Genomic DNA, 12439 nt, shown 5'->3' on the forward strand with positions numbered 1-12439 from the left:
GAGGAAGAAGATGACGCAAGTGATGGATACTTTTCGGATAAAGTACCTTCTGACGAAGGCTTTTAATTTTTTTTTCCTCTTTTTTTTCTTCAATGTAATCTTCTTTTTTTAAGATAATTAAATGATATATTTCTATCTTTATTAGCAAAACGCCAAAAAGAAATACTAAAATGGTTAACCCTTACAAAACGCCAAAAATAACAAAAAAATATTTTTCTGCTTAATATTTTATTTACTCCGTTATTGTATTTTGTCATCTTGGTCTGCATAACGCCATTTAAAAAAACGCCAAACTTAGAAGATGGGACGTCTATAACCTATAAAACTGATAAAAGCTGATCAACACAGTAAATACAAAAAAGTAACTAAAAAGACAGTTACTTTATTACTATCATTCATTACAATAAAAAGTCTCGCCTAAACTACGCGCCAAAAAAAACTCCTATAAGAGAGGGGTCTATGCACAATGAATTTAGTCACACCCAGAAAACATAAACGACATATCCTCTAGAAACCACTCACTTTTAGACGCCACAGATGGCAAAGCTTTCACTGAAATGGATCCTTCTTCTGAGGGGGTTAACTCAATAATATTTTGCTCAATGAGATGGACAAATATTCAAGAAAAAGAGACTGATGACAGTGATATGCCATCATGTGAGCTTTGTTCTTGATGATTATAAGCATAGAATAAAGGGATCAACACAAGTGTAAAATGCTATTTTGGACTCCATTATTACAAATAGCATCAAGCAAGAGTTGATCTTTAATGACATGCCACCAAACAAGAATATCACACCAAAAAACAGGTTGCCACTAAGCAGCTTCTTCTGAAAAAGACGGGATTTATGAAGGAAAGTTGGCATCTAGCTAAAGTATTCAAAAAAGATTCAAAACGCCAAAAACAAATTCAAGAATGAAGAGGCTGGTGACAGTGAAGATTCGGAAGAAAAATTAAATTACCATTTTTTATTATTTTTGTTTTCATTTTATATTGTTATAATATCAAGTTATATGTTGTTTTGTTATCTAATTCTCTATAAATAAAATACATTATTATATAAAACGCCAAAAACTACAAACACCAAAACGCTTGTAGTATGAAAACTGGGAGAACGGCTGCTGGCAAAGCACCTTGTGTATTAAACGCCAAAAAAATTCACTAAACGCCAAAAAAAAAATTGGCCTTATTGTAATCTTATGCAAATATTAATGACTCGTAGTGAATTATTATACAAAACGCCACAAACGCCAAAAAAAATTAACCAAAAAACACTATAACGCCAAAAAATTATATATGTGACACAAAAGCAATTAATTGAACGCCGAAAAGTTTAATAAATACAATTAACGCCAAAAAAAACTTAGACGCCAGAAAATATTATACCGCGTTGGGAAATAAAAGAAGAATGAAAAGACAAAAAAGCCCTTTGCCCTTCTCTATGTCGCGGGACACGTGTTGGGCCAGGATGCGTTCTCACCGTTCTCACACTTTTGAGCGTTTTCTCCTGATCCCGTTTCTATATATATATATATATATATATAGGGTGGGGTTCCTCTACAAAGTCTGTTTTTCCTACAAAGTGTAGGAAGTGATCTTTACCATTGGATTAATGTGTTTGATGGTTGAGATTATCTTGGTGGCATTTTGGTAATATGTGTGTCTTAAAAATAAACTCATTTAATTGATTAGGGTAAATGTGTTATTTAACTTGTTTTAAATAAGGAAATAACTATCAATCATAAAATCTCCTCCATAATTGTCGCGATTTCCTCTTTGTCTCTCTCTCTCTCTCTAGTCCCACACCTTCTAAAACACAAAATCATACTAAAAATAGTGATAAATCAGATCTAGGGTTTCATTATTTCCTCTCTTTTTAGAGGTCAAAGATGTTTTTTTCATGTAGTGTGTTTTATTGATAAAAACACAATGTGACGAACAAGCGACTGGCTGCTAAAACACAATTTGACGAACCAATTACAGTTAATGACTGCTAAAACACAACGTGACAAACCAGTTACTAACATGTAAAACACAATGTAGATGTGTTCGTAGTAGTGTGTTTTAGTGATAAAACACAATGTGACGAACCAGATAACTACGAATTGAATATGAATATGTTGTAATGGTCGTATTATAATCATTGATAACCGTCGCATTTGAAATCAAAGAGATATTCAGTTTCCTTAAAACTCTCATTAGTTAGTTTAGGATATAAAATATTCCATAATTAAAATAATAATCAAATTATTATCACGCCCTTTAGATTAAAATAATTAATTTTCACATGTCATAATGATATGGCTTCCTACACTTATATATATATATATATATATAAACGGGATTTGGAGAAAACGCTCAAAAGTGTGAGAACGGTGAGAACGCATCCTGGCCCAACACGTGTCCCGCGGCTTAGAGAAGGGCGGAGGGGCTTTTTTGTCTTTTCATTCTTCTTTTATTTCCCAACGCGGTATAATATTTTATGGCGTCTAAGTTTTTTTTGGCGTTAATTGTATTTTTTAAACTTTTTGGCGTTGAATTAATTGTTTCTGTGTCACGTATATAATTTTTTGGCGTTATAGCGTTTTCTGGTTAATTTTTTTGGCGTTTATGGCGTTTTGTATAATAATTCACTGCGAGTCACTAATATTTGCATAAGATTACAATAAGACCATTTTTTTTGGCGTTTAGTGAAATTTTTGGCGTTTAATACCTCTTTCAAGGTGTTTTGCCAGCAACTGTTCTCCCAGTTTTCATACTTCTAGCGTTTTGGTGTTTGTAGTTTTGGCGTTTTATATAATAATGTATTTTATTTATAGATAATTAGATAACAAATCAACATATAACTTGATATCAAAACAATATGAAATGAAAACAAAAATAATAAAAAAATGGTAATCTAATTTCTCTTCCGAATCTTCACTGTCATCAGCCTCTATCTTTCTTGAATTTGTTTTGACATTTTGAACCTCTTTTGAATAATTTAGCTAGATGCCAACTTTCCTACATAAACCCCGTCTTTTTCAGAAGAAGCTGCTTAGTGGCATCCTATTTTTTGGTGTGATAGTCTTGTTTGGTGGCATGTCATTAAAGATCAACTCTTGCTTGATTCTATTTGTAATAATGGTGTCCAAAATAGCATTTTATACTTTGGTTGAACCCTTTCTTCCATGCCTATAATCATCAAGAACAAAGCTCACATGATGGCATATCACTGTCATCAGTCTCTTTTTCCTAAATATTTGTCTATCTTATCCAGCAAAATATTATTAAGTTAACCTCCTTAGAAGAAGGATCCATTTCAGTGAAAGCTTTGCCATCTGTGGCGTTTTAAAGGGAGTGGTTTCTAGAGGGTATGGCGTTTTTGTGTTTTCTGGGTGTGATTAATTTCATTGTGTATAGATCCCTCTCTTATAGGAGTTTTTTGGCGCGTTGTTTAGGCAGGACTTTTTTATTGTAATAAATGATAGTAATAAAGTAACTGTCTTTTCAGTTACTGTTTTTTGTATTTACTGTGTTGATCAGCTTTTATCAGTTTTATAGGTTATAGACGTCCCATCTTCTAAGTTTGGCGTTTTTTTAAATGACCTTATGCAGACCAACATGACAAAATACAATAATGGAGTAAATAAAATATTAAGCAGGAAAAATATTTTTTGTAATTTTTGGCGTTTTGTTAGGTTTAACTACTTTTAGTATTATTTTGGCGTTTTGCTACTAAAGATAGAAATATTTCATTTAATTATCTTAAAAAAAAGAAGATTACATAGAAGAAAAAAAAAAGAGGAAAAAAAATTAAAATCCTTCGTCCGAAGGTACTTTATCTGAATAGTATCCATCACTTGTGTCATCTTCTTCCTCCTCGTTGTCTTCATCTTGATCTTCATCCATGTTGTCACACCCCGATATTTCCACATATTACCGGTGGGTCCGGCGGGGAGTATCGTGACGTAGTTGATATCATCATTGTAATACACACAATATAATAGCACAACGGAAGGCTTGGTAAATAAACTATTACAAACCATAATGTCTGAGTGTCCGAATGAAAGAATATACAGACTGGATTGTAATAAGATCCACAGGCGGATCATAATTAAATACAACGAAACAAAATAACAGACTTCAGGTATCTATTTGCAAGATCCTCTTATACGACACCTAATAGCTCCAGCCTATTTACGAGAGGTACCTGTCAATCAGTCCTTAGAAAAATAAGTCAGTTTACACTTGTAAATACAATTAACTGACTCTTTTGAAAACATTTATGAAAATTGATTTAAGTGCACATGACACAAATCATTTATAACTTGGGACAATTATTTAAAGATAATCTTGTATACAGATTTACATGTTTGTCATACAATTGGGGCCGGTTGTAAGCCGGTCATGATTAACCGACTCACCACTTATAGAACCCACAAAGGAGTTATTCCCAACATGTGGGTTTATATTTTAGCATTTGCATTTGTCAGGTGTATGCCTACACCCCGTGCATAGGTCGTGGCCATTTTCAAATGAAATGAGCCGAGGATATCTAGGACACGGTCGAATTAACCCCCAATGTTTATGTTATCAAACAAGACAGATTAAAACGAGTTATGTAAATTTATTAATCACAATCCGATTAAATGATTTCATACCCGACCAAGTGGTATTATTATAATACCATATCCCAAGCCCGTATAAGGGAAAATAAGTTAAAAGTATTTACCTGAGCTAATGTGAAAGGTAACTCAGTCGTATGATCCTAAAGCTTTATGATGATACCTTCTACTGGATGCTACTTAATCTGTATAGAAGGTTTAATAACCCATTAGGATGCTAACGTGTCTTTAGTTAAGTCAAAGACTTAGACCGGCTAGCTAAAAAGAAACTTTACGGTTCTAAACGCTAGATTAAGCGGTGACCGGAATAGAATGTGGTTTAGACCCGACAAGCTTGAATACTTGTAGTATATGGGTAAACTAAACACATTCTGGAATTTGAGGATTTAATGATAAGGTTAAACCAGTTTCGGCTATTTAACGTAAACTAGTCACATAAACCGATCCGAACGCATAAACGCATAACGGGTAACCAAATGAATTATATACAGGTCTCAAATGTTATTATGCTTAAAATATGTTAATACACCAGTAGGATGTTAACATATATGCCCAAAAAGTAATTTAAACCAATTTAAGTCCCGTAAGGGCATTTTGGTAATTTAATGCTTATAAAAGAGATTTTATAACAAACTGAAGTTCTGGTCTTTGGTAATCAGTAAAAATATTTACTTTATCACATTACATCAGTAAGATATCATACATATGTGAAATTTACCATTTATGACCAAACTATGTCCTGAAAGGGCATTTTGGTCATTTCACATATGCTTTTAAGGACATTTTTTGTAATCTGAGTTCATAACTTATACCTACTGTAATAATATTTAAATTTGTTTAAAAATTCAGTAGGTAACAAGTCTTAGGTGTTAAATATGGTTTTAACCCATACTATGCACCTAATTAGTGTAAAACTCGCTAATTGACGATAATCAAAATGTTTATGTAAATCTATGATTTTGATCAGTTTTAAATGCTCAAAGTAATTTATTTAATATATGAAATCAGTAGGAAAAATTTTGGCATTCAAATCATTTGTTAATCTCATTTTATGCCTAAAAAGGGTATTATCGTCATTAGCCGAATTACACAAGAACTCTATGTTTTAAACATATTATAATCTGACCAAAAATCTTAAAATTCCTTAAAAATAATATCTTAACAGTAGGTAATGACTTTTTGGTTTGAAATCCAAGTTTAAACATGTATTATGCAAGATATCGCAAATTAATTAACAAAAAGCTTCTAATTACGATATCGAGCATAACTCCTATTTGAGACCAAGAACTGATGTCAAATTTTTGGGACAAGCTTATATATTAGTAGCAAAGGTTTTTGTCCTCTCACATTTCTAAAATCTCATTTATATGTCAAAAGGGCATTTATGGCATTTGTAAGCATATTAACAAACAAGTGCATATAATTCAAACTACTAAGGACCAAGCAGTATAACTCCAGAGGGTTATACTACCGAATAATGTGGTCCTAATGGAAGCTTAAAACATGGGAGAATTAAGCTTGAATGGGTCAGAACTGAAAGTCAAAGCAAAAGTCAAGCTTTTGCGACTTTCGGTTATAAACTGACCTTAGACTGATAATTGTCGGGTTAGAACTCATTAAACATGTTCTAATACTAATTACTAAGTCATTAGAGTGTTAAAATATAATTTAGAACCTCTGTTTTATTAGTTTAAATCATTTTTAAACTTTCTGTCCAGTTTGACTTTTTGACTAACTAGTTTGACCCGACAATTAACTAGTCAAACGAAATAATTAGGAGGTGCCCTTTTAAGGGTTAATCACCTACCTTAATATGGTTCCATAACCACTTTCGTTTTGGTCAGTGGCTGGACCATTTAAGATTAAACTGAAAGTCAAAGCTTAATTACGATATGTTTGACTTTTCGGTTTTTAAGCTAATTAAAAGGACTAAGCAGGGATTAAAACTCTTACTTATGGTCCTTGCTATCTTTTCTACACTTGACAATCTTCTCCTAATGCTTGTAAGCTCCAGAAATGTGTTTTTGAAAGTTGTTGCAAATAAGTGTGCATAAGAACACTAGACTAAGGCTCCTTATATACTAATTTCCAAACACATGGATCATTTGCAGCTGTAATGGAGGCTCCTAGGATCATCCCAGGAGTCCTATAGGTAAAATAAATCCGTCCAACAGCCCATGGTATCGATTAGAATAGGTTAAAGTCGGTTTGGAGCTGAAAACCTGCACCAGGTGTTTTCTGCGCTGGGCAGTTCTACGCGGCCCGCGTAGGATCAAATGAAGGCTTACGCGCCCCGCGTAAACCTGCTGCTCAGGTTAAAAACATTTTGAAACTTGGCAGAATCAGTCCCTGGCCATTTAAAACCTTATACAACCTTATTTTTGACATGTAAGGCCCTTGTAGTTAGTTTGTAGAGGCTCAAGGATGTATAATCAAACTTCGTTAGGCTCGGTTTCGTTAAATATCACTATAAACGCAAGTTTCATCATATTAACACTTTTCATCCAAAGTCTTGAAAACTTGCTTAACGAACTCGAAACCACGTGAAATTTATACCACTTATTCTTGAGAGTATATTTGAATATTTCGAAGCCTCGGGTTTGTTAAAAGGTCACGCAGAGGTAAGAATTAACATGCTGACACGTTTAACCCCTGTAGTTTTATAATCTTTCGATTATTTTCACAAGCGGCTTCTTATATCCAATTAATCACTCGTTTAAGAATATATTCTTCACGTATGGTCATTCAGAGGCTCAAGTTTGGCATGTTGACACTTTTAGTCCCTTTGCATACATATTTTCACCGTTTGTCAACTTTAGTCCTTCAAACTAAATCTTTCACATATTTAGAGTTTAGGACACGTGTCTATATATAACTGGACACGTTTTTACATGGTGTTACATCCTCACCCCGTTAAAAGAAATCTCGACCTCGAGATTTACTGGAATAAGTGAGGGTACTTCCATCGCATAGTGGACTCAACTTCCCACATATATTCGGGACCTCTACGGGCATCCCATTTAACCTTTACTATAGGCACATGCTTCCTTTGGAGCTTTTTAACCTGACGATCCTCGATCGATATAGGTCTTTCAACAAATCTCAGGTTTTCATCAATCTGTACGTCTTTATGAGACATAGCTAGCGATTCATCAGCTAGACATTTCTTGAGATTACAAATGTGGAACACATTATGAATTCCACTGAGCTCCTCAGGCAAGTTTAGCTTATAAGCTACACTACCAACACATTCGATAATCTCGAATGGTCCGATATACCTAGGGCTTAGCTTGCCATTCTTACCAAAACGCATCACACCTTTCCAGGGTGATACTTTTAGTAAGACTTGATCGCCAACCTCAAACTTTAGAGGTTTTCGCCTCTTATCAGCATAACTTTTCTGCCTATCCCTGGCAGCTTTCAGGCGATCACGAATCTGGACAATCTTGTCCGTTGTTTCAAGGACTATATCAGGTCCTGATAACTGAGCTTCTCCTTCTGCCCAACAAACAGGCGTTCTGCATTTCCTACCATATAATGCCTCAAAAGGCGCAGCCTAAATACTAGTATGGTAGCTATTGTTATAGGAGAACTCGATCAAGGGTAAGTGATCATCCCAACTACCTCCTAAATCAATAACACATGCTCGAAGCATGTCCTCCAAAGTTTGAATTGTACGCTTACTCTGTCCATCTGTCTGAGGGTGGTAAGCAATACTAAAATTCAAACGAGTGCCCAAAGATTGTTGGAAACTTTTCCAAAAGTTAGAGGTGTATCTAGGATCTCTATCAGAGATAATAGACACCGGCACTCCGTGAAGGGATACAATCTTATCCACGTACAACTGGGCTAACTTGTCGGAGCTATGAGTCTCCTTGATGGGTAAGAAGTGTGCTGACTTAGTCAGTCTGTCAACTATAACCCATATGGTATCATTTTCGTGCCTTGTTTTAGGTAACTTGGTTATAAAATCCATGGTTACCATCTCCCACTTCCATGTGGGAAGTTCTGGCTGTTGTAACAGATCTGATGGCTTTTGATGTTCAGCTTTAATCTGAGCACAAGTCAGGAACTTTGCTACATGTGTGGCAATAGATTTCTTCAAACCTATCCACCAATAATTAGCTTTCAAATCCTGATACATTTTGTCGCCTCCAGGGTGAACTGAGTATTTGGAGTTGTGTGCTTCTTGGAGGATTACATCTCAAAGTCCTCCATGAATAGGAACCAAAATTCTTCCATTTAGTCTGAGGATTCCTTCCTTACCAGGTGCTAACTGTTCAACAGTTACACCTAACTTTTCATTTAGAAGGTTAGCTTCCAAAATAGCTTCTTTCTGTGCAGCTAATAGCCTTTCATTCAGGCTATTCTTCAGTTCAATGCTCTTGGCATTGATCCTGATTGGTTTAACTCTTTCCTTTCGGCTTAGAGCATCAGCGACCACATTCGCTTTACCAGGATGGTAGCGAATTCCGCAATCATAATCATTTAGAGTTTCCAACCATCAGCGTTGTCTCATATTGAGATCCTTTTGATTGAATAAATGTTGGAGACTTTTGTGATCCGAATAGATCACACATTGAGTTCCATATAAATAATGTCTCCACAACTTTAGTGCGAATACAACGGCACCCAATTCCAAATCGTGGGTGGTGTAATTCTTTTCATGCACTTTCAGTTGTCATGATGCATAGGAAATCACCTTATGTACACAACCCATACCGGTGTGTGAAGCATCACAATATACAACAAATTCTTCAACTCCTTCGGGTAAAGATAATACTGGAGCATTGCTCAACTTTTGCTTAAGAATCTCAAAAGATTCTTGTTGTTTTGGACCCCAATCAAATTTTACATTCTTGCGGGTCAAAGAAGTTAATGGTGCAGCTATTCTTGAGAAGTACTCAATGAATCTTCTATAATATCCAGCTAAACCCAGAAAGCTGTGAATTTCTGTTGGCGTCTTCGGTGCTTCCCAATTCATAATGGCTTCTATCTTGGAGGGATCTACTTGGATGCCACGCTTACTAACAACATGTCCAAGGAATTGGGCTTCACGAAGCCAAAACTCGCACTTGGAGAATTTAACATATAACTTCTCCTGTCGAAGCAATCTTAAGACACATCGAAGGTGCTTCTCGTGATCGACTTGGCTACGAGAATATATAAGTATGTCATCTATGAAGACGATGACAAACTTATCTAAGTATGGTTTGCAGACTCTATTCATGAGGTCCATGAATGATGCTGGCGCATTAGTGAGCCCAAAAGGCATCACTAAAAACTCGTAATGTCCATACCTTGTACTGAATGTTGTCTTAGGTACATCTTCAGTTCTAACTTTGAGTTGATGATACACAGATCTCAAATCAATCTTCTAGAAATAGCTTGCCCCTTGGAGTTGATCGAATAAGTCGTCGATCCTGGGCAAAGGATAATGATTCTTGATCGTTACCTTATTTAATTCGTGATAATCAATGCGTAAGCGCACTTCACAAACAATATTAGAGCTCCCCAAGGCGAAGAGCTGGGTTGAATGAAACCTTTTTCCAGTAAGTCGTCTAATTGAGTCCTGAGCTCTTTCATTTCAGTAGGCGCTAGACGATAAGGAGCTCGTGCAATAGGTGCAGATCCTGGCAGAATGTCTATCCTGAACTCTACTTGCCTCTCAGGAGGTAATCCAGGTAACTCGTCAGGAAAAACATCAGGATACTCAGAGATGATTGGAATGTCTTCAATCTTAGGCTTTGGGTCATTCACAGTCACTTGTGCCATGTAGATGACACATCCGCTCTTTAAACACTGCGATACCTTGAGAATAGACACATTGTTGGGCAACCCATATTGTGTATCTCCTTGAATAGTGACGGATTCACCAGAAGGGGTTTTGATAATAATTAGATTTTTATCACAGGCAATTTGGGCTTGGATATGCGACAACCAATCCATGCCTAAAACTATATCAAACCCAGCCAATTTCATTGGCAAGAGGGATAGCGGGATAGAATGATTCTTAATGGATATAAAGCATCCATCAAGAAGAGTTGAAGCTGTTTCTAAGGTACCATCGGCAAGCTCTACCTGATATTTTATGTCTAGATTCTTAATAGGCGAATTCAGTAACTTACAAAACTTATGGTCTACAAAAGACTTATCCGCACCGGAATCAAATAAGACTCTAGCATAGTTATTATTAATGAGGAAGGTACCTGTTATGACATTCTCGTCGTTCATGGCTTCCCTAGCATTCATCTGAAAAACTCTCGCATTCATTTTCTTCGCCTCCTCGAGCTTCTTAGCATTCTTGGGGCAATTGGTCTTGATGTGCCCCTTTTCATTACAACCGTAACAGGTTGCGTCCTTGATGTTCTGGCAACCCACAGACTTATGCCCTTTCTTTTTGCAAATCCCACATGGTTTGGCTTGTGGGTCTTGGTTACACTTTCCAAAGTGCCTTTTGTTGTAGGTTTTGCACATGGGCTTGTCACTTGACTGCCCCTTCTTGGAACCAAAGTTCCCTTTACCCTTCTTGTTTGATTGAGGAAACTTGTCTTCCTCCCTCTTCCTCTTCACATCATCGGTAGCTTTCTTTGCCCTACTCCTCACAACATCTAGAGTAAGGGACAAAGATAGATCCACATCGGATCTATATATAGTAGTCTTAGAAGCCTTAACATTTCCTTTCACTTCGGGGGCTAGACCACCGATGAAACGCGCAATGCGTTTGGGTTCAGGAGTGACCAAGTATGGTACAAGCCTCGACATCGAGTTGAAACTGGTCACATAGGACCTACAATCCAGATCCTTCATTACCAAGATGAGGAAGTCAGTCTCTATCCTCTCGACTTCATGTTGAGGACAGTAAGTGTCCTTCACAAGATCAACAAACTTGTTCCAGGAGAGGTTATACAAAGGAACCTTTCCGGTGGATTGCACTAATGCTTTCCACCAAGTGAGGGCATCGCCCTTGAATGATTGAGACACAAACTTCACTATGTCTTCCTTAGCACATCCACTGATGTCTATCACAGTCTCCATTTTATCTAACTATTTCATGCAATCGATTGCTCGTTTTTCTCCTATGAAATCCCTCGGTTTACAGGAGACAAATTATTTATAGGTACACCCCTTGGTGTACCTGGGAGTCGGTTCAAGGACAATCTGCTTCTGAGGTTCACTTCTTTTATTAGATGAGTATTGAGACTCATCTTTCTTCAGTGTATGCGAATGAGATAGGGACTTTGAATGAGTTTTGGACCGAACAATACTCGGTTCCTTGAACTTATTATCCACAGCTTGAGCAACTGCTGCGGTTATCATCGCTTGCAATTCAGCACCAGTGATATTGATCTTGGTATTGTTGTTGTCTTCCACGGGATGACTGTTTGCTTCGTCAGAGCCAGCCATGATTCATGTACTATATCAAACAGTAATGATATATTTAAATTATATAATGAATCATCACATTGATGATTAGATGGTCATGGTATTATTAAACCATATAGACCATTTTAAATAATAATCAATTTAAATCATGATTTGCCTAGGCTACAACAGAACCATTATAAGCAATCAATAGGATAAAATCCTTTATATTTATGAGACATGGGATATAAATCACAACTGTCAATGTCATGAAAGACATTTTTATATAGCACAAGGCTTGTCTCGAAGGACATTTAGATGGCACAAAAGGCCTTGTCATAAGGACGATTGAAACATAACCAATGATTTCTTGGATCGTTGATCTTTTAAGGGTCGAACATAGTTCATCGCCTTTTTGACAAGAAGTTTATAAATAAAACTATCATTTTCATTATTACACCTTTGC

The 12439-nt window shown here is 36.1% G+C and overlaps 2 protein-coding genes across 2 annotated transcripts; both read right to left on the reverse strand.

Moving 5' to 3' along the window:
• Positions 1-9289: 9289 nt before the first annotated feature.
• Positions 9290-9592, reverse strand: LOC110880839 (uncharacterized mitochondrial protein AtMg00860-like). Its single transcript, XM_022129280.1, has one exon. The coding sequence runs from the start codon at positions 9590-9592 to the stop codon at positions 9290-9292; it is 303 nt and encodes a 100-aa protein (XP_021984972.1).
• Positions 9593-10068: 476 nt separating this feature from the next.
• LOC110880840 lies at positions 10069-11646 on the reverse strand. Its single transcript, XM_022129282.1, has 2 exons — positions 10818-11646; positions 10069-10532 (listed from the first exon to the last, which is right to left on the reverse strand). The coding sequence occupies exons 1-2, from the start codon at positions 11644-11646 to the stop codon at positions 10069-10071; spliced, it is 1293 nt and encodes a 430-aa protein (XP_021984974.1).
• Positions 11647-12439: the final 793 nt, after the last annotated feature.

This window comes from Helianthus annuus, chromosome 10 (assembly GCF_002127325.2).
Source record: "Helianthus annuus cultivar XRQ/B chromosome 10, HanXRQr2.0-SUNRISE, whole genome shotgun sequence".
Classification (NCBI taxonomy): domain Eukaryota; kingdom Viridiplantae; phylum Streptophyta; class Magnoliopsida; order Asterales; family Asteraceae; genus Helianthus; species Helianthus annuus.

What these genes read in the sequence shown, in the direction of transcription:
- LOC110880839 (XM_022129280.1), bottom strand. Translation starts at nt 9,592, where the DNA reads ATGAATTGGGAAGCACCGAAGACGCCAACAGAAATTCACAGCTTTCTG.
- LOC110880840 (XM_022129282.1), bottom strand. Translation starts at nt 11,646, where the DNA reads ATGGAGACTGTGATAGACATCAGTGGATGTGCTAAGGAAGACATAGTG. An exon ending in CGACGAGAATGTCATAACAG is followed by an intron (nt 10,533 to 10,817) that starts GTACCTTCCTCA and finishes CGCATATCCAAG; the next exon opens with CCCAAATTGCCTGTGATAAA.